The 26539-nt window shown below is 50.0% G+C and overlaps 3 protein-coding genes and 4 non-coding genes across 7 annotated transcripts; 5 read left to right on the top strand and 2 right to left on the bottom strand.

The window, feature by feature from the left end:
* Nucleotides 1-24: 24 nt before the first annotated feature.
* LOC130515005 (apoptosis regulator BAX-like) lies at nucleotides 25-2739 on the bottom strand. The gene is made up of 6 exons (XM_057014988.1): nucleotides 2452-2739; nucleotides 1907-1955; nucleotides 1658-1816; nucleotides 1421-1556; nucleotides 1217-1321; nucleotides 25-1108 (listed from the first exon to the last, which is right to left on the bottom strand). Exons 1-6 carry the CDS (start codon nucleotides 2480-2482, stop codon nucleotides 1010-1012), a joined length of 579 nt encoding a protein of 192 aa, XP_056870968.1. The 5' UTR covers nucleotides 2483-2739; the 3' UTR covers nucleotides 25-1009.
* A 51-nt stretch (nucleotides 2740-2790) lies between these two features.
* Nucleotides 2791-4653, top strand: rps11 (ribosomal protein S11). Its single transcript, XM_057014994.1, has 5 exons — nucleotides 2791-2950; nucleotides 3377-3517; nucleotides 3747-3822; nucleotides 4072-4201; nucleotides 4479-4653. The coding sequence occupies exons 1-5, from the start codon at nucleotides 2936-2938 to the stop codon at nucleotides 4600-4602; spliced, it is 486 nt and encodes a 161-aa protein (XP_056870974.1). The 5' UTR covers nucleotides 2791-2935; the 3' UTR covers nucleotides 4603-4653.
* Nucleotides 3602-3684, top strand: LOC130515616 (small nucleolar RNA SNORD35). The gene has a single exon (XR_008947231.1). It is a non-coding gene; the product is annotated as a small nucleolar RNA SNORD35 (small nucleolar RNA).
* Nucleotides 3913-3997, top strand: LOC130515615 (small nucleolar RNA SNORD35). The gene has a single exon (XR_008947230.1). It is a non-coding gene; the product is annotated as a small nucleolar RNA SNORD35 (small nucleolar RNA).
* Nucleotides 4325-4408, top strand: LOC130515617 (small nucleolar RNA SNORD35). The gene has a single exon (XR_008947232.1). It is a non-coding gene; the product is annotated as a small nucleolar RNA SNORD35 (small nucleolar RNA).
* Nucleotides 4654-16915: 12262 nt separating the features above from the next.
* trnac-gca (transfer RNA cysteine (anticodon GCA)) lies at nucleotides 16916-16987 on the bottom strand. The gene has a single exon. It is a non-coding gene; the product is annotated as a tRNA-Cys (tRNA).
* Nucleotides 16988-19570: 2583 nt separating this feature from the next.
* lfng (LFNG O-fucosylpeptide 3-beta-N-acetylglucosaminyltransferase) lies at nucleotides 19571-25604 on the top strand. Its single transcript, XM_057014959.1, is given in 9 exon segments — nucleotides 19571-19800; nucleotides 19803-20089; nucleotides 23033-23081; nucleotides 23287-23389; nucleotides 23478-23631; nucleotides 23720-23805; nucleotides 23897-24062; nucleotides 24149-24234; nucleotides 24309-25604. Coding segments are annotated over 9 exon segments (1107 nt in total). The 5' UTR covers nucleotides 19571-19691; the 3' UTR covers nucleotides 24376-25604.
* The last annotated feature ends 935 nt before the right edge of the window (nucleotides 25605-26539 follow it).

Here is a 26539-nt window from a genome sequence, read left to right as displayed (position 1 = left end):
GAATTCCTTGAACATATCCATAGACACAGAGCATTAGGATTTATTTCCATGTTACAACATACAAGGTCACGGCAAAAACATTTTCAGGGAGACTGGAACCTCATTTTAGCTTTACAAATGTGATAGAAAAGGTGAAAAATCTGAGAATATCAAAGTGATCTCATAGTCATAAAAAACACCAAGGCACTGACAAACAGAAATGTATAAAAAAGCCATTTCCTATGTAGATTGCTGTTTTGGATTGCTCACATACAGTACTTTGAAGATGCGAGAAGTGAGGTAAGTATCTGTGAGCAACCCAGGGTTTTGTCAGCAGTGCAACAACCAGGAGACAAGGATAACAGTTTACTCTAACCATGTCAGAGTGTTTCCGTTTCCTTAAGCAGGGGTGATTCTCAACGCTGGTTTAAATCCCCCACATAGGAAGATGCTCACAGTTTACACAGGAAAGAAATTCTAATTTAGTTAATGCTCGCTTTAGACCAGAATGACTGAAATGAGATGGAGTTGTGTTCAATGGGAGAATTATTTGGGAACACTTGAGCCCATCTATCGGATACGTTTATGTACATCGGAGTTTGACAAGTCCTTAACTCTATACAGCCATTCTCCCACACTAGATTTGCACTGGGAACGGTTACAAATACATATAAAGATGGCTTCTCTGGCATCCAAACGCCAGGTTGAGATGAGGAGCGGGAGGATCGGAGAAACAGATTAGGATAAAATGATGAAAATAACAGGGAAAGTCAATTTTTCAGTTCATGTGTTGGGATAGAAAGGATGGAAAACCGAATATGTACCAAGTAAAAAATAAATTACATAAAATGCATTAGCTGTTCAAGTCTAACAAACTCCTCCCCTCCCCCCACTTTCTGCATTTAATAATAAAGGAGACATGATATGCTCCATGCATCCAGTACAGCACTGAATCCTTGAACAATGAAATTAAAGCAAGAAGAATGGCTCTTTCTGGCTCTTTCGTTCCGGTCTTCTCCTCTCTGACTTTTCATATCTTGCGAATAACTAGAACAGTAGTGAGGACACCAGCCAAGAAAACCCCTATTGTCTGCCATGTAGGTGTGCCAAAGTAAGAGCGTATACCCTCCTTTAAACAAAAAAAAAAGCACAAAATGACAAGAGTGTTACATGAATCATATCAACTACACATTTAAATACAGTAAAGAGCTTGTCGGCTTATTGGACGGTCCCTTACCCATCCACCCTGCTCTCTGATCCAGTTGACCACATGTTCCTGGAGGTAGTCCATGGTCCAGCTGATTATTGTTCTAATGATATCAGGAACGTGGGTCACAAGTGCCTGCGGGAATATTGTTATGAGAGTTTTGGGTCTTCGTTAACAATCATACATCCAAAATTTACAATTCAGATATTTTTAGTTAGTGTCCATTTTCCGTACTTTGATGACGAGGCGACAGGCAAAGTAAAATAGTGCAACAACTCTGCCCCAGTTGAACTTCCCATCTGAAAAGATCTCAAGAGCAACCTTCATAAACATGTCCTTTGTCGGTTTCAGTGCAGAATCGTTTATCATCCTGCGGGAAACAACAATTACAATTAAGGACGAGCTACTAATTCTGCTCATCCTGCCAAATCACAATTCACACAGCTGGAATGCAAATTTGAACTGGACCACCTTTGGAGCTCCATATTGCCATCCAGCTCATCACCAATCTTCTGTAGACACTGGGCCAGTTTCTTGTGGTTTGGGTCACTGAGTTCTCCTCCACCTAGCTGGGCCCTGGTCACAACAGCATTGCTGTCTCCATGTCGTTGAACACGCTCAAAGATAAAACTGCACAGGAAAAGAAAAGCGGAAGTAATTCCATCTTGCTAAACCTGCTCATTAAATCTGATGCACATTGCGTAGTTATAATATACTCACTCCTTTAACAAAAGACACCCCACTTCCACGACCTGATCTTTAGAATTGCCTGTAAGATAAAAGTGCAAATTTTCATGACTCCATAATTGAAGAAACGACAGCTTTCTATTACTTTTCTTAATCACAGACATCTTGTGTTGGAGTTGAGTCTCTTCCTATCATTTATGGTAAACTATTGGAAGGTGTACACACTGGCCTGCCCTATACGTACACGTTAAAGTCTGCATTTTAAAATATTACAATATTTAATTTGGTATGTATCGTTATTTTTCAAACCCCAAAGTTCGGAAGGCGGCTAGGACTGAGCTAACTAGGAGTCCTCAGTGTTAAAGTGCTAATGGCTTGCTAACGTGGGCTAACATTAGCTATCTTTTCGACCTGAATCCAGTTGTTGCTGCTCGAACGTGTATAGGTTAACAAAATCTCGAAACATGGTAATTGTTAAACTCCTCCATGGTAGTTGTTAAACTCCTCCATGTACACATCGACTGCCGCAACAATGACACACGCGTTTATTTGTTCAGAATTACAACGTTAGCCCAAACCTTGATCGCCTCCTCCTGGGTGCGATGCCATCTTGTTGTCCGCTATTCCGTCCAGACACTCGTGTGACTAAAGTGTATCGATAAGACAAACGTATGCTTTCCTCCTCTGACCGCCGACGCCTATATGTTTTCAGATGGGTGGATTGGCCGGACTGGTACGAGCATATAGCGCTAAAACAAGTGGCGGTGACATCATCGAGCACTGACGGCGTTGCGTTCATGTGACGCTCACTGCGGTCTCAAACTGAAAGTAAATTTTATTATGACACTTATCTCGGGAGCAATGAACGTGTTATGTTCAGGTTTTAGACGTTCTTTCTATTATTTGGGTCGGCGTTGGACGTTGTTTTCGAGGGATAAATACTTTTTTTTTTAAGTTGTTGTTTTCCGGTAGCCTCGCCTTTTAAGACGTCACTTCCGACATCGTGCCGTCTTCCGGCCGTCACGCGCATTCGTAGGCCTCTTTACGACTCGGCTGGCAAAGATGGCGGATGCACAAGTATGTGAAGGAAAGCGGCGTGGTGTATTTAAATCGACGTTTTTAATGTCAATAACTGTGTTTTCTTATATGTATACCGGATTTATGCTTTTATGTTTTGTCTGTACGTTGTCGTGGGCGAATTCAGTGCGCTTAAAGGCTTTACTTTTAGACTTTAGCCGTTGCCCTCGTACCTCCCTCGTGCACCGATGAGCTAACTCGAATGCTAACATTGTTAGCTTAGCTTGAGTCAAGAAAATGTGTCGATAATGGCTGTTAAACTACCTGCAACATGACTGTTTTTGAACTCGCGACTTATCTTTTTCATTATATATACTATACATATTGCACTATTTTAACCATGTGTGGGCGTTGGCAGATTTTCAGCGGTTTTCTCGCCTCGTCCATGAAGCCGACCTAACATCTTGGATCTTTTCTGATCTCCAGACCGAGCGGTCTTACCAGAAACAGCCCACCATATTCCAGAACAAGAAGCGTGTTCTGGCAACCGATGGTGGCAAGGAAGCCAAGGAGAAGCTCCCCCGTTACCACAAGAGTGTCGGGCTGGGCTTCAAAACCCCAAGAGAGGTGAAAATGAATCAAAATTACCGCTCAATAACAGGCACTCCTAAAGCTTTACCCCATCACTGTATATTATTGTAATACTTAACCTGCAAATGATGTCTTTCTCACGATGGTCTTCCAAACCTCAGGGTTCTGACGACACTGCCTAATGGCAATACTGATGCAGTCAGTATTTACAGGATTGAGGACATTATCCATGCATGCCCCATTGACACACCTTTGTTTCCCCCAGGCTATTGAAGGCACTTACATTGACAAGAAATGCCCCTTCACTGGAAATGTCTCCATCCGTGGCCGGATCCTCTCTGGTCAGTTCAACGCGGTTCTGACTTCATGATTTTGTTGCCATCACAACATAAGTCACTATAAATGTTTCTTGTTCTTTCTCGTCACACCCCTGCAAATGATGTTTTTAATCACGATGGTCTTCCAAACCTTCTGGGTTCTGAGGATAGTGCCTGATGGCAATGCTGATGCAGTGAGGCGGCAGCTGTTGGTGCTTGTCTGTATGTTTTAAACGTGAATGTGAGTTTACACTAACTGATGCTCTTCTGCAGGTGTGGTGACCAAAATGAAGATGCAGAGAACGATTGTAATCAGACGTGACTACCTGCATTACATCCGCAAGTACAACCGCTTTGAGAAGAGGCACAAGAACATGTCTGTCCATCTCTCACCTTGTTTCAGGTAATCTGAAGTGTAGTAACGGGAGGATTATTTTATTGAGCGCCGGTGTACTCAAAGGGAAATGTTAGGGTTGTCCTCTTGAGAGCCAATGATTTAGTCTGGGTAGGTTATGATTTAATTAGCTGCAAATGATGTCTTTCTCACGATGGTCTTCCAAGCTCAAGATGCTCTGACGACACTGCCTTTGGCAAACTCTGATGCAGCGTTAAATCACTGACATCGTCCTGGTCTGCAGCTCCGCCATCCCAGTCGCTAAACCCACTTTTTCCTTCTGCAGAGACGTCACAGTTGGCGACATCGTGACTGTTGGAGAGTGCCGACCACTCAGCAAGACTGTGAGGTTCAACGTGCTCAAAGTGACAAAGGCTGCTGGAGCCAAGAAGCAGTTCCAGAAGTTTTAGATGTCATTTGGCTAACCTGATTCAATGGCAAATAAAGAAATGTTGTTTAAATTGCTCTTTGCAATGAGTGTTTTCCATATTTCAAAATGCTTTGTGCACTACTGTGCAACATTTGCTTCAATGTTAAACATGAGAGAATCTGAACCCAGGTTCCAGCCATCCATGAAGAACCTGGACATTTCAGAATTCAATGGCCTTTTCTGTTCCAATAGGGGGGGAAATAATCACATTTGGTACAAAATTGCATGTGCATTGTCATGTAACCTCATTGTGAGTAATGTGACCAGAGGAGAAACTGAGACCCTTTAGAATCACTGACGAAGCAGAAAAGTTATAATTTCATGTTGATTGAGGTTGGAGTGGTTGATGGTAGTGCGTATCAAAGTAAAATCAGTTTTTCCATAAGTAAATTCAAGTGTAACGGTAACAAACTCACGTACTCCATATATTACTTAGAATTTTGCTTAATATAGCTTAAAGAAAATAAAAAAATAGTGTCTTAGAATATAGAACGCTAAGACCAAAGCTATTATGCAAACATGTCAAGATGTATGAACACACACTGCACTTGGTCAGGGCTTGACTGCCTTATGGAATGGAGGCAGCATTGCTGAGATGTTCTGGAAGCCCGGGTTGCTCTGATGGGAGCCTCCAGCTCTTCTACACGGGTTCTACACTTTAGGTGAGGCGAGTAAACTGGCCAGAGTACACACACATGTCCTGATACCAGGCACAAAGGTAGACTAATGAAATAGTTAGGATTATATTATGATTCTGCAATATTGAGCATTCCTACACAATATATTTTAGTTTTACTTTCGGACTGAAATAAATCAGCCTTTTAAGTGACTTTCTAACTTGACAGGCACCATTAGATTGGAAGCTGTTCTAAAATATGTCCAGCAGATGGCGACAAAGACTTCGAATGAACCAGCTGCTCATCATTGTTTTCATCATTTCAGTTGCATATGAGAACTCCAACTTTAGGTGGGCCGTATTAAGTTTGAAAATTAACAGTTAAGTTTTTTAATTACAAAAGATTTACAAAATAAGGTCAGTAGAGAATATAGAAAGGTATAAAGACTCCAGATTCCTTCATGGTTCTGTGTCAGCTGGCTCATTTTAATGTGTCCTTATTACCCTGGAGAAGATGACATCTTTCCTGCATGGGAATCAGTGAAGCCTGGACCCCATTTTACAGCGAAGGTGACAGGATTAAAACAGTGAGAAATACTGACTATATGGCTTCAGGGTGCAGATGGGAAAATGCTTAAAGTAAGCTCAGCCGTGAAAGTCGTTGCACAATTTAGTGATTAAATAAGAAACAGAAGCCTGGAATATTGTTTATAAGTAAAGACTTCCCTATTTGGCCATGCTGACAATAATCCAGGCTTTTTCCCCCCCACCCACATTGCAATATTTACCTCAACAACTACAAATTGTCTCACTCGGGGTTCCCCCCACCTCCTGCCTGATGCAGCAGACGCCACAGGGGAGAGAGGGGGGTAACAGCCCCTCTCATGAGCAGACACCCCAGGGAGCCCGACCGCCCAGCAGGCCGCTCGGCCCACATGAGCCCAAATACAGGCTCCCAGAGAGGGCAGAGGTCTGATCCCTGCAAAAGCCATAACAAACCCAGACGGCCAGTGTTAAACTGGGAGGACTGGTGTTAGCATAGCTGATGCTGTCTGGCCGCTTCAGCTTCTCCTTATCAAGGGAGAACATCTCAAGACCAAAACACGATCCACCTGAGAAGAATCTGCTCACATCTAGAACAGGGCTTGTTTTTCCTCTCTGTAGCACACGGGGATGGGGGGGGGGCAGAACCAGGTCTCGCTCTCGCTGCCTAAACGCTTCCTCCCCTGCATGTCGAGGCACAAAACAACCGTTAACTTCCCCCGTGATGGGATCTCCAGTGATGAGATTCCAGTCTGTCCCCGTTCCATTTGGAGGCACAGCCAAAAGGTGAACGTTGTTGTTCCGAGCTGGAGCCATCACAGGATGAGGAGCCAGCCAGACCCCGGACAAGGCTTGGAGGTGCTCCTCTCTGTCCCTCTGGACGTCCCCCTCCAAACAGCGTGCTCGTGGAGGGTGCTCGTGGAGCACCGTGGAGCTCGCTTGTGTCTCCACCGGCAGGCAGAAGGTCTTTGTTCTGAAGGCAAAACCCTCACGATCAAAACAAAGACCTTCTGGTGTCCCAACAGGAGCTGCCGATGGAGCTGGCCCCCATGTTTGGAGCCGCCGATGGTCTACACTTAAACCCCCTCAGTGTCCCTCTGCAGCCTCACGTTACGTTCCTCAGATTAATATTTTCCACGACCATATAATATCCGTTAAACCATTCGAGCCGTCTGAAATCCCTCATGATCCAGATCAACAGGGACACGGCTCCTCTCTGGGTCGGTCCAGGGTCGTCCCTCACATCTGGGCATGTCGTCAACGCGCTGACCTGCACTAATGCAGCCAGTGACCTTCCAGAGGACGCGGGCGGCGTTCCGCCATCCCGTCACACACAAATCACCGTGATGGTTCCAAACACGCGGACCCGCTTCTGGACGGTTTGCTTTTAAATTTGGCCAAAGTTTGATGAAATTAGCCACGGCGGATAAAGATTTATGGCTCCAGGTCTGAGGCTGCGGTCACAGCGATCAGCCTCTGAAGTGCGCAGCAGCACCGTGGGCTTCGTAACTGATTTGAAGCGATGGAACAGCTGTGGCTCCTGCTCTTCCTTCTCTCGCACAGCTATTATCTCTGCCGCAGGCGACACGGGAATCGGATCCGGTTTAAGTGCCCCCCCATCAGATCCATAATGAAAACAGAATCTGTTCAACAGCAGATCTGATGGGTGAAGTCGTTGGTATCCCAGCGTAGATGATTGACGACCCCGATGAGCTCAGCGAAGATCCCGGCGGCCTCGTGCTCAGATGTGTCAGCACGTCGGGCCTGCTGCTCATTTTCAATTACACTCCATGATTTGGGATGGAAGGGGGGTCCGCTCACAGGAGCGGGCCACGGCTGTGGTCGGGCCATCCCCGGGGGGGGATCACGCCGAGTGATGGCGTCACAGTCGAGGCCCCTGATTCCTTCAAAAGAGAGTGGATCAGGAGTGCGCACGAAGCACGTGCACTTTGTGGTCATTTGTTGGAGTTGACTTGGCCAAGGCAAAAGAGTTGCTACATGAAAATGCCAAAACCAGTAATGGTTTTTAAAGCCCGGGGAGGGATGGGGGTGGTGGGGTGTGTGTGTGTTGTGTGTGTGTGTGTGTGTGTGTGTGTGTGTGTGTGTGTGTGTTGCATAAAGCCTCCTGCATTCTTTAAAGCAGCAACAAAGAGGAGTAAAGTGTAACGATTCGGTCCACAAAGGTAACAGGAGAAACTCAAAGCAACGCCCCACAGCAACAGTTTGCGCTACTATCGAGCGGCCGGGAGGAATTCACCCCGGCAGATGGCGGGGCCGAGCCCCCCGGGGCCCGGGCAACGCTACACCCTGGGACCCGGACACCTAATCGTGTCCTGTTGAGCTTCTCACCTGCTGCTCCGCCGATTACAATGTTATCTCATCTCTCTGGCCTATTGTGGGTCCCATCGATGATAATGACGGTCGAGAGACCCACGCAGCGCCGCAGCAGAGACCCGCTCCCCCCGGAGAGGGCCGGGATCATGGGAAACTTCAGAGTAATCGATCCCAAGATCAAGCCTCCTGAGGTGGATCGGGTTTCTCATGGCTACCTACCCAGAGCTCAGGTTTTAAGCAGTGATTGCTTTGATATTCGCCACAGCTTGTTCCCCCAGCTTTTGTAAATTAGGTGTGGTTGGTCACTTTACCCCGTTGGCCTCGGACAGGAAATCCACATAGGGGATCTTTTATGTGGATCTGTAGGCTGAACACTGCAGGAACGCAGCTGCATGAAGTCTGTTTATTCCAGCTCTCCGCTGTTTTTCTTTGTCATCTACTTCACCGCATCTCCAAACGTAAACTGTCAGGACGCCGACGTTCCCGTCCAAACCTCAGTGTTGTATTTGTAATTGTGCCCCCCCCCCCCCCCCCCCCTTGCTCTCACTGCGTTGTTTCCCCTGAGAACGTTCCGGGCAGGTCCTGGGTGACCTGCGTTCCCAGCGTCCCACACAGTCACAGTGGCCCGATTCTCAGCGGCTCGTTAGCCAGGCTTTCATTGCTTCATTAAAGTGCAGCTCTTCAGACCCCCCCCCCCCCCCCGCCCCCCACGCCTCCCCAACGTGCACAAAATCACCACAAAACATCCTCCGATCTTCTCGTGTGTATAACTCTCCAAACGGAGCGAGCGGACTTGCGGCTCGCGCTCAGAAGTCCTCACAGATGAAGGATTTTCATTGAATTCCCAGCTTATTCGCTTCCATTCTCCCACTTCCTTCCTTTTCCCAATGTTTTCCATATGTTTGATGTCATCTTGAATCGGGGCCAGCGTGTCTGGACGAGGGCCGATCACGCCAACCTTCACTGTAACAGGGAAAACTAGCGGGTTAGCCTTTCTTTCTACCTTCTTTTCTAAATGTTGACCATGATAAATCCGACCTTTCGATTAAACATGACATCCAAAGACCTCTGACGACTGTTTTTACAGGCTGCTCGGGCTCTTCAAGCACCCGCCGCATCGCGCCGCAGATCTGCTGAAACGTGGACGCGTACAGTGACTTCACACGTTCGTGTCTGCGTCCTGCAAACACAAAAGGGAGGAAGTCAAGAGGGTTTCACAATTGTCCGTTTTCAGCCCGTATGGAGAGACAAAGGGAGGATCTTCTTGCCTCACACACCCAGCGACTGTGTGCGGTTCAAACTGTGTTTCCTTTGTCATCACTCAGAAGGTGCTTTACACAATGTTGTGTTACTGCTGCCGTTTGATGGTGATTAAAGTTCCAAAAGGAGGTTAAATCACGCTGAAATCACACTTTTGGGCAAAAGCAGGAAACAAGGGGAGATTGATTCCCACAAAGGTCACGACCCCAGTGGATGCCGTGGCCCTGGTTGAGCTGCCATTCCTGCCTGACGAGGACCGCCGTCCCTGAGAAACCGGCTCGCCGCGCTCATTAGGGGGAGCCGACGCCGCACGGCTGATAACCTCATGCGCTTGACTGCCACAACGTCTCCGTTTCACCATCGTGCGGAAGACATGCTTGAGATAACAGCAGAGCCCAAACACTGGCCAGAAAGGAAAACAAATGCCGCATTTTTCAACCATTAAAGCAAAAAAGCCAGCGGCCTTATCTTCAGATCTTCTGAGACCACCACAATTCAAAGGGCTGGAAACTCCGGCCATCGCGTGTCCCCTGGAGACACAGTGGCATTTTGTAACATTAATAAAACCACACAGGCGTGTTTACAGACGCCTCAGTTGCAAGGCCCTGCCAACAAATCAGTCACACGCAGGCTGATTCCCGCAGAACGTACTGCTAGCTAACCGGTTAGCAAGCGGACTCGATGGTCCGCGCGGAGCTTTCTTAGATGTTCCCGGTAACGTCAACAGATGACCTCACCACTTGTGTGTGAACGCACCAAAACTAACAGAGCTGGCTGGCGCGGTTCATCCAAAAGCTACATCCTGTCCTCCACCAATAACAGCAGAATCGATTTGTTTGCTTTTCACTTATCACGTGGGAAAATAACCGACTGCGCGGCTCCTCGCGGAAACGCCGCCCTGCGTCTCGGCGCGGCGGCCCCCAACGTAAACAGGCATCTGAGGAGCGGGGCTGAACTTCCTTAGCCTGCACTGCCGCACACACTTCCTGAGGGGATTGAGCCGTGCATCGGATGACGACCCCGATCTTCCCAAATGCCGCCGACGTTACGCAATCCTGGAAAAACGAACAGAATTAGCCACTTATCTCTGAGTCATTGTGTTATTTTACGTGAAAACAAAGTGTTGGTTACAAGGAAAGGCTGAGGTGATGACCGAGACGTAACTGAATCGTCTGGAGACCTGAAGGATGTGGTCGGAGTAGTTTCAGAATAAAATACTGATCTTCCTGCCGCGGGGGGTCATTGACGTCTCTCCTCAGATGATCTCTGAGATGTTTTCTGAAAAGCCTGCATGTTTCTTTATTGTCATGTGATAAAAGTGGATTTGGGGGCTGCTTTGACTAATTCGGTGTGTTCCACAGCTTATTTGTGATTTCCTGCTCCATGACGGCTGATTCTTATCTCCAGTGGCAACGGCCCAACTGCAACAAACCGTCCCGACGGCAGGAGGCCCGAAAGGCTGCGGCCTGAGAAACGCTCCCGCCTGCCCCAGCAGCCCCAAATCACTGCAGCCACCATTGGAGAACAGTAGATGTGTGTGCTCGTGGCCCCCGGGGGGTGAAGGGGGGGGAGTCCCACCCAGGGTGAGTGGAGGAAACCGTGCAGATGGGGGTCAGAGTTGGGCGGCTCACGTCCCACTCTGGGTTTGTCCTGTTTTTCCGATCTCCGCCGACGGCCTAAGGGAGGATGTTCTCTTCTCTCTGGAAGGTTTTTTTTTTACATTTGCTATTTAAGAGCAGTCGGGGATTTAAGCTGCAGCCCTCCGAAACACTCACACACACACACACACACACATACACACATACACACACACACACTTTATTTCTAAACTGTTCTGTCATGTAAACACAACCCTATATATATAATATTACATCATTGGCTGGCAATGTCAAGACCTCCCCCCTTCATCCGTATATGAACCTTAATCCGTATATGAACCTTCATCCGTATATGAACCTTCATCCGTATATGAACCTTCATCCATATATGAACCTTCATCCGTATATGATCCTCCATCTGAGGGATTTCCAGGCTGCTGCGGCTGAATCTGGCCTATAAAAGCCAAAGTTGGCCGCTCTGATGTTGTTTATAGCTATAACTCTACTCAGATGTTAAATATATTTGAGCAGATACGTTCGTTGGCGTCTGCCCGACTGCCTGAGTGATATTTGTTATTTTTAAGTTCAACAATGGGGAGCCTTCCTGGAGATGTGACCGCGTCCACGTCCCCGAGGTCACGGCGTGTGGCTCAGGGACGGATGAAGCCGCCGCGCCGACCTGGGAAGTCAGGAACGTTTCCGCCCGAATCACAGAGACAAAGAGATGTCAGAGGAGGACGACCTCCCGTCCCGCTAATCAGAGGGACGGGAAGGATCCTCCCTTCACCTCTGCCCTGGCGCTGATGAGGTTTCGTTATCGGTGTTGCCTCTGGAGGGGCGGAGCCACCTGTGTCCGTTTCTCTGCCATATTTCCCGTTTTCTTGAACCTCTGACAGATCTGCTGAGAAGTCTCCTTCCCTTTCTTATTAACAGTCTTTCTGTTCCTCATTTTTCCCGCTGACTCGTCGCTCTTTCGTCGCCCGTGAACACAACATCTGCTCTTGCTCCCCGACGCGCAGGGAGGTTTGGATGAGTTGGATCACTTTGGGGAACCTGCTGATTTATTTGCTTTGATGGATTTAATGAAGCGTTCTGCTCTCCGAAGCTGCTCCTTCAACTCGAGCTCCATGACGACCCCGAGGACACGATGCTCGGGTGGCAATCCGACCTGCGCTCTCTTCCACTCAGCTGAAGTTCAAAGTTTTGTCCAGAGTTCAGCCCCCCCCCCCCCCACCCTTCATTCACCATCTTGACCGTGGGCTGTGACCCCGCTAATGTTATACAAATGTCATGCATCATGGGGCTGGCGGCTCTCACAGAGGACGGCTGCGAGCATTGTCCAAAGAGAGCGTCCATTGTATGAGGACGGGGGCTACGGGAACAATGGTTTTTCAGATGGGGGCTGCCAGAAAAAAGAGCCATTACTGGGATTTTTTTGGCTTTTTTTCCCCAACTCATCTTCAAAGTTCCGCTGCAGGTTCCCCAGGGAGGGAGAAGCCCTCTGAGGTCCTCTGAGGTGTATTTGGGTCCTGAGATTATCAGGTCATCGCGGCTGCTGACAGCACCTGCAGCTAACAAACAAACACTTTGCGCCCAGTTTTCCCGCCTTTTATTTGTCTCATCACAATCGCTTCGCCATCTTCGAGGGTTTTACGGCCTGTTGGTAGCGCCGGTTTGATCCGAGGCGCGAGTGGAAAGTTGAATTCCTCCGCAGCGTCACCTCAAAGGAGCCGCCGTCCAGCTACGGCGAAGCTGTGCTTTTCATCTGGCTTTTGAAGCTCCGCCGCTGCAGCGACCTCACGCAGGCACTGACTTCCTGTCAGAGTCCCAGCTTACTGCTCCCAGTCAAGAACTGGGAGGAGATGATATGGGAAGGTTGACAAAAGCTTGATTCACAGTAGGGCTGACAGATGTGGAAATGCTAACATCATTAGCAGGGAGCACAACCGATGCGTTATTTAAAGGCTCGACGCCGTTTCATTGAGCCCATCGGTTGATTTTTGATCAGAGTAAGAGATCAACAGTCCCAAACAGCTTTACTGATGCAGCAGGTTGCCGTGGAAACCAGAGTTGCCTGTTGCGGTGGTTTGTGTCAGAGATCCGCCCTTTTGCCCTGATCCCGTCTCTCCGTGGAGGCACACTTTCCCTGGGGGTTTCACACACGCACACAGAAACACACACACACATGCACACATGCACACACACACATGCACACACACTCCAGTGGAGATTCTGGACTGGCTCCCACCACCCACACACACCTGCTGGGAGGGTCAGAGGTCACCGTCCAAACAAGGACAGACTTTCACAATCTGGCAGCATCACTGCAAAAGAACAAACGTTTCTTATTTTCTGAATGACCCCCCCCCCCATCCCTTCCCCTCTCCTCCCCTCCCCTCCCCCATTCAGAACCAGAAACATTCGGATTTTTGTCAGCGGGTGGAGTCTTTTCCATAAGACCCTAAACACACTTTTACTTTTCGTGTTCGGAGCTTGCGGCGTCTGGCTGCCTGGTCACATGACAGGAAGGAGGAGAGGGCGTCTGCTGGGGCTGGCAGGCCTGTCTGCCGTCTCATCGGGCCCTAAAGGAATCACCCGGCCCTCATCAATTTGCCTCCGCATTCCACAATAGCTGACAAAAGGGAGTGCACTCTCTCCGCGGCAGATGGCTGTGCCTGGGGGCCATCCACGCCAAGCTCCCATTGTTTAGGGTTTGATGCAGAGGCTTTTGCACCCCCCCCCCCCCCCGCCCCCTCTCGACCCAGCGTCACTGGAGCTCACTCAGCTCTCCGTGGAAGGGTAATTGGGAAAATATCGGATATTTCATGAGGGATTATGAAGAAGTCGTGAAATCTATGTGACGGGAATGAAACGTTTGCGCTGCGACAGAGACGCCGCTGTGACCTCGGCGGATTATCTCGATTCCCACAGGAAGATGAGAGAAAAAGCAGGGCCCACGCCCCCCCCACCCCAGGCTGGGGGGGGGGGGGGATGCTTTCTGTCTGCCACTAAGAGACGTTCAGCCAAAAATCCTCGTTCACGTGTTACACTTTGCTGAAATTTCCACATTTCGTTGCAGGATCCATCCAGGATGATGGAAGATCTAAGAAGCCCAGAGCCACACGGCCGACATGTGACGCTTTCCGCCAGAGAACCCGGCACCACCCCGGCTTTTCTCGTAAGTGGAGCTGGCTAGCTTTAACACGTCTGTTGTCCAAGCAACCCACAGACGGGCCCGTTCATAGCGACGCCTTTCAGCTCTGAAAGCTCCTGTAGGCGCTCCTGATAGATGGGCCTCCAATGGAAACGGCAGGCCGGATAATGGGAAGAATAGGGACCCAACACTCCAGCACATCCCCCTTTCCAGAGCCCTAAACATCCTTTTCAGACGCCTCCTTTTAACCAGTCCGCTGCTGAGTCCGATTGTGCTGAAAGGAGGACCCACGTTCAGCACGTTTTATTTGCCGCCACTTGAGATGGCGCCCTTCTCTTCAGCTGGTTGAAAGAAAATAAAGTTTTTCCAGGAAACTTGTGCGTCCTGGTTGTTCTGGTTTCACCAGTCTTGGCACCCCCCCCACCACCCCTCGTTGTCAGGTGGTGTAGGTCAGGGTGGAGAGGGTCAGAGGATGTGTGTCGCTGCTCCAGGCATCGAGATCGGGACAGCTCAGGGTGGGAGAGACAATAGACAAAACAATGTCCTATTTAAAGATGGGTCATCACAGTTATTTATAAAACAGCCTGAAGAGGAGGGCTGGAACATGACGAGAGCTCCTCCAGGACTGCACGTCCCCTTTAGCCTCATTTAGATCCACCTGAACCTGAAGTATCCCCCGTATTCTCATGTCGATCACGCGCCTTTGTTAGCGACAGTGAAGCGCGCGGGGGCTGTCATCCGAAGAGCAATGCTGTCACACTTGTTTGGCTACTGTGAAGTCCTGGATGTGTCCTCCCTGGTAGATATTCGCTCATCGTCCAAATCTGCTTTCAAATCTAAACAGACACTTGTGGCCCCACACAATAGGCACATTGTTTCTCTTTGAAAGGGGGGCATGTGCTTTTCTAATGCCGCGGTTGTGGCAGCCAACCTCCGGGACAACTTGTACATTCAGCCTTTGATTAAGGAGCACAGTTATGCATGGGTGACTTCCTCCAAGGTGCCTGGAGGTTGTGGGAAAGGGCCAGCGAGCGAGTGCGGCCTCAGCCGGGGGTCGGGCCCACTTTGCTGAACAAGACAGACTTTTGGTTGTGTATTTTGCCACGATTTCCTAATTCAGACACAGTATGATGTGTTTAACTGTGCGTGTGACCAAACGGGGACACGCAAATGCCATTCAGGACTAATTAGCTTAGCACCGGCACCAGCGGTGGACAACTCGACCTCGTCAGGGCCGCTCTGGAGCCAAAAACGAGCCAATTCTGTTGATCTGAGGTGAATTTGATTCTTCCTTTGTAACCCGGTGGCGTCCACCATGATCGCGGCTCCCGTGGGAAATCAAAAAGCTGGTAAGCAGCGCTAATGCTACAGTTTCCCACAGACACAACAAGAGCTAAAGCAGGCTGAGTCCCTCTCAGAGCCAGGCTACAAAGCCTGTACACAAACTCACAACTCAAGCCCCCCCACACCCCCACCCCCCGCCTCCACTGCAAGACTCACATTCAATTGCAGTTTGATTAACATCTGCATTTTGGAAGAATTTCCTGGAAATAAGATGCTAACGCTTGGAATCCCTCGCAGCCCCTGACTGTAGAACAAGGCCCGAGCTAATCCATTTAATATGAGAGGATCAGCCCTGTTGGACCCACCACAAGAGCTAAACTGCTGCTCTGTGGGGGGGGGGGGGGGGCGCTGCTCTTATTCCTCTGACTGGAGAGGGGCCAAGGCCGGTGCCAGGAATTAATCTTAGGAACCCAAAAGAGTCAATTCTCTCAGATGACCATGTTGGACTGTCTGGGAACAAGGTGTGAATGACTGATACAGGATTTTCTGACAGGTGGTACGTTCAATACCCCCCCCCCCACCCCCCCACAAGATTACTGCTCCTGATGTCATTTAATGACAGATCCCTGGTTTTAATATCAATTAACACTTTGGGATAACGAGGGCTTACAGAACCAGAGAAATTGTTCCGTCAAACACATCCGACTCAGTTTATGGGCACATTAACTGAAAACTCCCTGTGTTCATTCAATTGTTGGAGTGTTTGCAACTCTTGGCCAGTATTCAGATATTATTGCTCTTTCCATACAGAAACAAAGTGGTTGGACTGCCTCTGCACGAACATCTGCTTTTCATTGTCATGGCTCTTTAATTTGTGAGGCCTCCCTGGTTGCTGCTGGTCCCTACAGACTTCACTCAGTCAACAGAACGCCAGAAAGTGAACTTTGCCACGATATGCCTAAAGTGACCTCCACAAGAGCCGTAAAAACAACAAACCTAAAGGTTAGATCCTCGCAGACTGTGAAATTGCAGTGAAATAATTAACCTTTCTCCTGAGATGATGAATTATGCTAGTTGCTAATAGCAGCTAATTGGGCTGCAGGGAAAACTCACACCTAAACAGATACAGATGGGCCTGGTCACCAAGACAACTGACCCAGGAGTTCTGGACGATCCGTTGCTGACCTCCATATGGCATCAGGGATCAACCTCGTGCTGCTTCCAGAGGAAGTTTGTCCAATCTGAGCTTTCAGGCCTCTGGGAGTGAAGTGAAGAGTGAGGAGGTCAGCAAAGGTGTGAGCAGGTAAACAGGTCTAACACCCCAGGGAGTTACAGCGCCTTTAACCCGATTGCCTGGCAACCAGGAGAATACACAAGCTTGCGAGATGATCTGCGGTTGAGTGGATTAAAATACTTGAAATAATATATGTGAGATATGATGTTAATAATGATTAAACAACATTGGAGCTTAAACAGTCATCACATTATATTTTGGCATAATTCAAGGGGGCATCTGGATTTGAACCAGAGACCTCTTGATCTGCAGTCAAATGCTCTACCACTGAGCTATACCCCCAGTGGTGGCCTAGCATGACCAGCATGTCCAGCTGCCGATGCATCTGTCCGACTCCCTGGCTCATGAGGTCTGTTTTCCAGTTCATGTGAGTGCGAAGCCTCTTTATCTGTGTGTAACACCCACGTAGCCCTCCTGGAGGGAAAGGTTCCCACAAGAGTCCCTCTGACGTCCCCTGAGAGTCCAGACCGCGCTGTCGCTCTCACATCACCAGCTCCACCAGTGGGCTTCTGCGCCCACCATGACACACAATGCGCCTCGTCGTGCCCTAAAGCCTTCCGGAGGGCGTTGAGGGCATCTACCGCACCGTTCTACCCACTCATTTGGACGCCGCTGGACAAGAGCTCTCCTCTTTTAAAGTGTGGATGGTGATCGTCCCAGAACAACAAAGAGAGAGTGCTGGGAAACATTGTGGAAGTAGGGCAGGAGCAGGGGGCGACCGGCACCTCTCAACAGTTATGTAAATTGCTTGTAGTTGTGGAAAATAGAGAAAAGGGAACACGTATAGTGGGGTGTGCGTGTATACGTGTGTGTGGTTGTTTAAAATAGGACATCAACCACCAGCAGTGTGTTTCCTGTTTTCATTGGATCGGCAGCCTCTCTCCTCTGCTGCTAAAGATCCCCGTCGCCTCGCAGCGCTGAGCCGGTTTATTTAGATAAGCCATTTGGAGTAAACCTTATCACCGCTCAAACATCCTCGGACAAATCAAATGTCAGCTTTCTCCACTGGCCCGTTGACACTGACGGCGACCCCCCGTGGGCGCTCTCATGCGGCCGTCGACAAAAACAAGTTTGATGATTCAAACCGCCCCGTCAGCGGCTCACACATTTGAAGTATCTCAATGATAAAGGGAGGACAAAACAAACCATTAAAAGCACCTCGGTGGATTCGGTGTCTTTTGTCTTTGCCGCCTGAGCTCCCATTGTATCTCCCAGCAAGGTGGCAAGAGGCCCGGACAAAAAGAGTCTGTGTGTCTGGAATAATGGAGACGTCCAAACAGGGCGGCTTTTCACATGCTATTTGGGGACATGCTAGCACAAATCTAGCTTTTAAAATTCGAATATGGAAACATGTCACTGGGTTTTAAATCCCTGCAGCGATTTCACACGAGGACAGGACCGAGTTCTGAGGCGACCCGGTGGACCCGCTTCCGCTAGGGCCTGTGGTCCCATCAGAACTTGTGTATGCAAACTGGGAAAACAAACAGAGCTTGAAGAGCGATCCTCTTGTTCAGCCCTCATCCAGCGGTCCTCCGGATAACCTCCGTCGCAGTTTCCAGTATCAGAACCGTCACATATGTTTCACGGTTGTAAAATGTGCTTATATGGCAACGATAAACTGTGGTCGGAGGCAGATTGTAATCAGTCAGTGCTTCGGAATCAGGGAAGCTCTCTCAGGAATGCTAAACAGACTGAATTGGAGGGTAAAAATGAAAGATGTGGCTTGCGGCTAATGTGGTGCACGTTTTGTTTGACATCCGCCCTCTGCCGGGTGTACGATTACAGCTCAGCCTCGCACACGTGTTCCCATTGATGTTTCCGAGACACTTGTGGGATGTTGTGACACTCCGGGTAGAGTTGGATGACATTCCTTACCTCCCATTTGTCCGTCTCATGTAATCACCGCTGGCGGAGCAGACCGCCCGGCTCCCTCGGCACGACGAGGCTGTTGAGGAGAACTAAAAAAAATAAAAAAAATAATCCAGCTCGTTGTTGATTTGTGGGCTGCATGTCGAGGAAGTGGGTTTTTGTCTGAAGAAACCTGGGTGAGTTTGGGGTGGGGGTGGGGGGGGGGGGGGGCAATTCTGAGAGCTTAGGGGGCAATTTCAAAAAGGATAAGAGCGTGTTTTATCACTGGGGTGTGAAGACGGCTGAAATAAGCCATGAACCAGAAGGAATGACACTGGCTCCTCAAATCAGTGGGGAATCAAAGCCTCTCTCGATGGGACCGGAGCCCCGGGAGTCTGGAAAGAGAGGCAATTGATGAAAAGCAGAATGAAGGCCACGGGGTCACCCCCTCCCCCCGCTTGGTCTCTTTTACACTTTCTCTTTGCACATTATCAGGGGTAAAGAATGAGCCCCGTCAGGGGTGACGGAGCAGGTTCCCCGTTTTCCCGCCAAAAGAGGAAACGTAAATGGTGGTTTAGAAACGATCTGCTTAGCGGGGGGTTGATTGTGGCTACATTTTGTTCCAGAAAAAAAATTAAATCAAGTGTTCGGGAACGGCCAACTGTTGGGAGATCTCACAAGGACGGCGCAGAACAATGCAGGCTGAGGTGGCAGCTCTCGGGTCGAGCCGCTTCCAACTGACTCCCACACCGCGTCAAGTGTTTCCAAACACACCTTTACTCGCGCACACCTGCGATTTTCTTATCTTCTAGATTCTAGAGTCAATATTTAGCCCCTTTTTATCTAAGCCAGACTGAACTATGTGAAACGCGTGACACACACGCACGCCCAGACTCACGCAGGGGCAGCTGTGTAGCCACGCCCCGTTTCTTGCGTCACTGGTTGGCATGCTGCGTTCAAGGACCTCCCGGAGGCGTGGCCGCTGGGGAAGCTTATATATGCCCCCTCGGAACACCGGAGCTTAATGTATGTCAGCTATGCATCCTGACGGACCTGTTGCGTGTTGAGGAAAGACACCATATGGACTTTGCATCACGGATTCGTTGCGCCGTCTTATAGATTTTTAATAGATTTAATCATGTTTAAAAATAATGGAAAGAAAGCTATTATTTCTGTAGCCAGCACCGCAGGCTTGTGTCTGCTGCTGCTGCTGCTGGTTGCTGTGCAGCATCACTGGGCTCAGCTGGGGGGCAGGCGAGCGCAGGCTCACCGTCTCCTCTCCAAGACGCAGCTCCAGACGAGGACGCACCGAGCGCGCAGGGGAAGAAGGGCTTCTCGGCGTATCTGTCCAAGCTGACCCGCGGACGGAGGGAGGCGGAGAAGCCCGCCCGCTTCTCTGCGCCCGACGGTGACCCGCCGCCGGCGGAGGACCTCAGCGCAAACGACATCTTCATTGCGGTGAAGACCACCAAGAAGTTCCACCAGTCCAGACTGAATCTGCTGCTGGACACATGGATCTCAAGGAACGCGCAACAGGTAAAGGAACATAACACCCCTCCTCCAGTTATTTACTTAGTAGTTTTTAAAAAAATGTAATTTATTTGTATCAAACTTTGTGCTTGCAAAAGGCATCAGGTTAAATTTCCTCCTTCCATTAATAGGCTGATATAGTTTGTGAGCTGTTCTCAGGCAGTTGATGCCTGTTGAACGGCTGGTTATGGCCCTGCATTGTTTCTAAATGCTAAAATAGTGCTGGGCTCTGTCACTTTTTCTTCTCCCATGGGCGACGTCCCTGAGAAATGGTGGAAGCAGTTCAGCCCCCCCCCTCTATTGTCCAGCTTCTTTTTTGGATGTCCCTGGGCAGTGGATGCTTACCGACTGCAGCACTGTCCCCCTTCCAGCATTAACAAAGCACCTCTCTGAAGGGGGAAGAAAGGCTTTCCAGTCCCTCGTCTCCCCTCTCTCCGTGGGAAAGTGGGAGACGAGTCTGGACCTGGCATGCTGGAGGGATGGGAAAGTGGGGGATTCTTTAAGAGGGATGCCCGGGACAAAGGGGTGCAGCATGCTGAGTGTGTGGCCCTGAAAGCCAAGCTCCTTTATGGGCTGCACAAAGACTGGGCACGGTCCGAGCACAGAGGCGGCTCGTCAAAACGATTTTTTCCTGCTCTCAGACATGCGTCACGTGTGTCTTTCAGGCTTCTCCGGTTTAAAAGTCCTTCTGTCTGAACATGGTTGTGCCCGTTGGGTTTATTTGATCTTGGAAAGATGTGCGATTAAGATGCCCCAGATCAGTCTTACACCCGAAACAGAGACTTCAACATCTGCTAGCACGAGAGGGGACTGTGCTAACGGGTCCTGCTGCTTGCGGAGGCTTGCTTAACCCATTCCAGAGTTAGCAGCAGGGCTTATCAGCGACAGGCAGCTGGTGGGTGGCTGCACGGACAAAAAGGAGACTGAGCTCACAATGCGAGAGGGAGTTCCTGGAGGGAGGGTGACAGGTGGTCAGAGGAGACCGAACAAAGGGGGCTGGCATTAATGTAGCCATATGATGCTCCCAGTTCCCACCATGTGCATATGGTGCATCTGCAGTGTTCAGGTTTGGTTCTCACGCTCAGCTGATGGACATCTGTGGACTTTGGGTCACTTTTAAGAGCAGATTCCTCAAACAAAGGCTAAATTAGGGTGCCGACGCCTTAAATCTGGACCTTGTTCCCTGCTGTTGTTTATTCGATAACGGGACTGAAGATGATCTTTTTTGATGAGTTTGTTGCCCGGGGCCGCCGCATTTAGGATTTAAAGGCGTCTCTATTAAACACCAAGCTGGGGCCAAATTCTTGTCGTCTCCATTTTGTCGAGCCCATTGAAACGTTACACTGCATTTTCCTGTTTTTTCGTGAGTGTCCCTCAAACCATAATGTGAGAGCTGAACGAAAAGGACACAATAGCTCTCAGCTCTTGCACATTCTGCACATTCATTTTGCAGCTGGCAGCGACCTCCTGCTTTCTTTCGAGAGCACAATGACCATCCCAGCACACAATCAAGGAGAAAAACAAACACGTTAATCACACTCTTAGTTCTTCATCCTGATAAAACCCACTGAACGTGTAAAACAGGAGGGGATCGGGTGGATCTATTGGATGCAAGGAGGAAAGCCTGATGCCCTTCCTTCCCGTAGGGCTGGAGACAGCCAGCGAGGCACCAGGCTGGGCTCAGGCGGGGCCGTGCCGGGCCTTCCTGAGGTCAGCAGTACATCCCGCCCCTCACCCCGTGTCCCTGGACTCTTATCTCTGTTTCACACTCCACCATCTCGTGTTGTTTTGGCCGTTATTGATCTGTATTCTGCAGGAGTAACAGTTCCTTTCAATCCCAGAAAACACAGAGGGAGGGGGAAAAAAAGTTGGCAGTGAGGGGAGGAACATCGAGCGAACTCCTGCAGCTGTATGCAAATGCTGGCAAACATATTTAGGATTTACCCAGTGGCGCCTTTAGCCGACACGACGACCTGAGGCATTGTTCTATTCAAGGGGCCCCGGCGGTGCGTGTGTGTGTGTTGGAGGATGGGGGGTGATGGCAGGACAGGAGGTGAAGCAGGGGAGAATGGCCACACACAGTTTTTGATTCACTAATCAGTGCCCCCCCCTTCCTCTGTCAGCGCTGTGGCGGCCGTGGCAATAGCCTCGCCGCCGCTGCCTCGCCGCCGCTGCCTCCTCTGTGGGCTTTAAAGCAAACACGGGCGGCCTCCGCAGCAACGCCGCCGGCCGCCCTTAAACAAACGCCGGCTCGTGCACCCAACATTTGTTCCACAAACACGGGGGGGGGGGAGAAATCATTGCTGTAAAAAACCTTCTTTTTTAGCAAACACTCGGTCCGAAGGCGCCGTGCGTGCGTGTAGAGACGCGTGGCGGAGGCGAGGCAGCGTGACGCCCGGCAGGTGCTGCCACACCTGAGGCGAAGGGTAAACAGCGCTGGCGGTTACAGAACCTTTTCATCATCAGCACTCGGCGTCCTGCACCTGCTCATTGTCAGCCATCATAATCCCCCCCCCCCAGGTGCCTTTTGTTCGCTCCTTTTATGAGTAACTGCTACATTTAACAGGCACCTGAAGTAGTGGTTGGTTTCTCCACGTGCGCGCACGTCTGATGGCGTCTGCTCGCACGCCTGGGCCCGGTGGTGGAGGAGGCTCAACCGGGGGATGCTGGATCGGGGTGTGTGCCAGAGGGCGGACGGTCTGCCTCCCGCTTTGTTCTGTGTCTGGGATGTTTTGAGGGGGGAACGGCGTTTCCATGGCGAGTCTGGAACAGGAGACAAAAGGCCTTTGTGGGTGCCTGAGGTTGTTTAAGCTGGTGTGTTGGAAGCATAAAGGACATGTGGATCGATGCTAAACACACATGCTGGGTGAAACTGATCACGCGGTCGCTCGCCCGGCGCCATCCCGAGACGCTTCGGAATAATCTGGAACTTCTCCTCTTTCTTTTCAGACACACGTCTTCACTGATGGAGAGGACGAGGAACTGAAGAAGAAAATCGGTAAGTTTAACGAGGGGAGTTTCCGGCGGGAACAGAGAGGCACGTTGTTTAATTACCAACATGGAAACGGGTTGGCAGGAGGGAAAAACCGGAAAAAAACAAAACTGGGCCCGGAGCCCTTTTGCCTCTGTGAAGGCTTCACAAAGCCTCCATTGATGCCGTCGACGAACTAAAGATCCATCTGTTTCTTTTATTGTGGCTGCAGGGAGTCGAGCCATCAACACCAACTGCTCCGCCGCTCACAGCCGCCAGGCTCTGTCCTGCAAGATGGCCGTGGAATACGACAAATTCATCGAGTCGGGCAAGAAGTGAGCGGCGCCTTCTGTTGCTCGACCGCGTTTCTTCTTCCCGAGACTCCGAACACCCGTCATCCTCCCTCTGCTTCCGCCCCCTCAGGTGGTTCTGTCACGTAGACGACGACAACTACGTGAACGTTCGGACTCTGGTGAAGTTCCTGTCGCAGTACCCCCACACTCAGGACATGTATGTGGGGAAGCCCAGTCTGGACCGGCCCATCGAGGCCACGGAGCGGCTGGGGGACAACAAGATGGTGCGTTGGTGTCTCTCGCCACGGTTCTTCCCGGGGTCGCTCGTGTCGGGCCTCGGTAACCCTGTGTTGGTTTTCTCCGTCTTTACAGAAACCAGTGAACTTCTGGTTCGCCACTGGAGGAGCAGGGTTCTGCGTGAGTCGGGGTCTGGCCCTGAAGATGAGCCCGTGGGCCAGGTGAGATGCACCCTTCCCTCGTCGGGTGGTCGTGTTGTTCTGGGGCTGAAAATGGCGCCGCGCTCACACGTTTGTCCCGATCTTTTCCCAGCGGCGGCCACTTCATGAACACGGCAGAAAAGATCCGGCTGCCCGACGACTGCACCATCGGCTACATCATCGAGTGGGTTCTGGGGGTCCCTCTGACCCGCAGCAACCTGTTCCACTCCCACCTGGAGAACCTGCAACAGGTGTCTCGGTCTGAGATGCACAAACAGGTACGAGGCTCGCGGCCGCTTCTCCCCCCAACCCCTTAAAGGACCGCGTGTTTTTCTGGTGCTCATCCTTCTGTTGGACCCCGCAGATCACCCTCAGTTATGGGATGTTTGAGAACAAGAGCAACATCATCAATTTGAAAGGGGCTTTTCCCGTCGAGGAGGATCCATCGAGGTGAGGACGTCTCCCGGTTATCAGCTTCTGCCTTTGCAGCAACAGCTCTGACCCTGCCTCTGTGTCCCCTCCAGGTTCAAGTCTGTGCACTGTCTCCTGTACCCAGACACCCCCTGGTGTCCACCTCAGGTTGTCTTCTAGGGCGACCGCTCCTTTCTCATCCTCGTCCCCGTCCCGCCTCGGTATCTGAAAGGCCGGTGGGGACCCGTGTTCCATGTTAGACTGCGCGGCTGCTGTGTTCTGGCTGCAGTTCCGCGCAGCCTTTTCTAGTTTATCTGGGCTGCTGTGCGGCCCGACTCGGGACTATTCCTTCCTGTTCGGAGCCTGGACCCTCTCGCCACGGCGACTGGCACCGCTTCTGGACAGGAAGTGGCTTTTGGCGTGAAGCTTTGCAGGCAATCGGTTGAGCTTTGTGATATATATGTTGCTTGTAAATGTATCTGCGATTCTCATAGAATGTATTTTCATATATTCCAGCTTTTCGCCAGCTTTTTGATTAACTGATTTGTTTTGTTGTTTTTTGGAGGGGGGGGGTTATTTTTGATTTTTTTTCATCAAGTAGGCTTTCTCGGGCATTTTTGCCTTGACATTTCCACTCGATGACTCCGGACAAACGCTCCAGTATGAAGATATTACCCAGCTTTTTTGTGTTATCAGTGTTATTTCTCCTTCGACCTGAGCTGGCACATTTCCAAAAGCGTCGCTAGCTGACCTAAGTACGGCAGGACACAGCACTTTTCGGGGTGAAAAGCCCTTTAGTGGCGTATTTAAGTCCAAATTTGCAAAAGAAAAGAAAAAGTTTTCTATATTTAATGGCTTTCCTTGCATTTGCCACAATCAGGGAAAAGGAAGGAGAGATTCGGTGTTGGGCGTTCCAATCATTTGAGTCGCTTTGAGTCGTTTTTGCACAGCCGTGTTTTCGATGAGCTGCCCGCTGCTCCTGGACTGTCCCTCCATCTCCGATGTCTCCGTATTGGAGCTGATCTACAGCCCGTTGGGACGCGTGATTGGAGGCCTGAACAGGGGCAGCATCAGTTCCCACATGGGGGGGGGTCTCTATGTGCTTTATCACCCACATTGGGTCACTTGTACGTCCTGATTACAGTATTGTGTACTGTATTTAAAGTAGCTCTGACGGTATAATGTTATTTCCCTGTTGCGTTTATGTGCTTCGAATGACCTGGACATGTTTTTTTTCCCTTCCTGCGTTGAATGACTGCAGTCTTTAATCTCCAGTATCTGGAGGGTTTGAACTGTTCATTCCCAATATTGGCTTCTCAGGGATTATGAGTTAATCCTGCTTTTAATTGCCATGGGACCCACGCTGGGTCTGAAACCTTTGAATAAAATCTCCCCTAACCACTGAGAAACTCCGCGTATGTGGTGGTGTTTTTATTTTCACACGTTCCACCTGCAGACACTTTTCAAAGGTAATTTTTCTCAGCGAAATCCCTTTGAAAAACCCTCGGAGTAGAAACTCGACTACCCATGGGAAACGACTCTGGTTCTGGATGTGCAAACAGTAATCAGATCAGCAGCGGTTTGATCCTTGCTTTCATGCGAAGGTTTTTCTGCAAATAAATCATTAGTGTTGCTCTAATCCGCCTCCTTTTTAAAGATCTGTTGGATGTGGCGTTTCTCATGCAGCCATTCAAACCTCTGAGAGGAAGAATTCTGAAGAATCGCAGACAGGAGGAAAGAGCATGTGAGATTAACTTCTGTGTGGGGGCATTTCAACATGTTTAATCTCCCTGCATCTCTCAAACACACCAAACTGTCGCGCCAGAATATCCAAAAATTCAGTTTTCACTCTGAGCCCAGACTGAGGGCATGAAAGGACAAAGAAATCTGTGTGTGTGTGTGCGTGCGGGGAGGGCATATAAAGATAACGTTAATCAGCTGATCGGTGAAATACTGCCCCCTATAGGTCAGCCGCAGTCAGCTACAGCCTTTAGGGTTTTGTGGGGGGGACAACAGAGGGACATTCCTGAGAGGACAGGGGATTATGGAGACACTGGCCACCCGTGCATTGTCTTCACGACTCGCTTTGGTCTAAATCAGTCAGTCCCCAATTAGCATCCGTCATTGTCTGCAGGATCAGGAACAGAGGGGCCGCGTCCCACAGACACCCCCGAGCAACTGGCACGGGCCTTAATCCTGGTCCACAAGTGGTGCAGAAGCAGACCAAGCGGGTGTTGACTCTAATCCAGGTATCACATCTCTCAGATGGAGGACTTGGACTTCTGCACAGAAGTGTTTGATTCCATCTGGCCTCAAACATGGACGTTAGCCGGACTAACTAGCT

The sequence above is a fragment of the Takifugu flavidus genome, chromosome 18, assembly GCF_003711565.1.
Source record: "Takifugu flavidus isolate HTHZ2018 chromosome 18, ASM371156v2, whole genome shotgun sequence".
NCBI classification, from domain to species: Eukaryota; Metazoa; Chordata; class Actinopteri; order Tetraodontiformes; family Tetraodontidae; genus Takifugu; species Takifugu flavidus.
The sequence above is the reverse complement of the archived record's forward strand: the minus strand, read 5'-3'. Positions and strand labels throughout refer to the sequence as shown.

What these genes read in the sequence shown, in the direction of transcription:
- LOC130515005 (XM_057014988.1), bottom strand. Translation starts at nt 2,482, where the DNA reads ATGGCATCGCACCCAGGAGGAGGCGATCAAG. An exon ending in CCTGTCGCCTCGTCATCAAA is followed by an intron (nt 1,322 to 1,420) that starts GTACGGAAAATG and finishes ATATTCCCGCAG; the next exon opens with GCACTTGTGACCCACGTTCC. An exon ending in TCAGAGAGCAGGGTGGATGG is followed by an intron (nt 1,109 to 1,216) that starts GTAAGGGACCGT and finishes TTTTGTTTAAAG; the next exon opens with GAGGGTATACGCTCTTACTT.
- rps11 (XM_057014994.1), top strand. An exon ending in GCTTCAAAACCCCAAGAGAG is followed by an intron (nt 3,518 to 3,746) that starts GTGAAAATGAAT and finishes TGTTTCCCCCAG; the next exon opens with GCTATTGAAGGCACTTACAT. An exon ending in CATCTCTCACCTTGTTTCAG is followed by an intron (nt 4,202 to 4,478) that starts GTAATCTGAAGT and finishes TTCCTTCTGCAG; the next exon opens with AGACGTCACAGTTGGCGACA.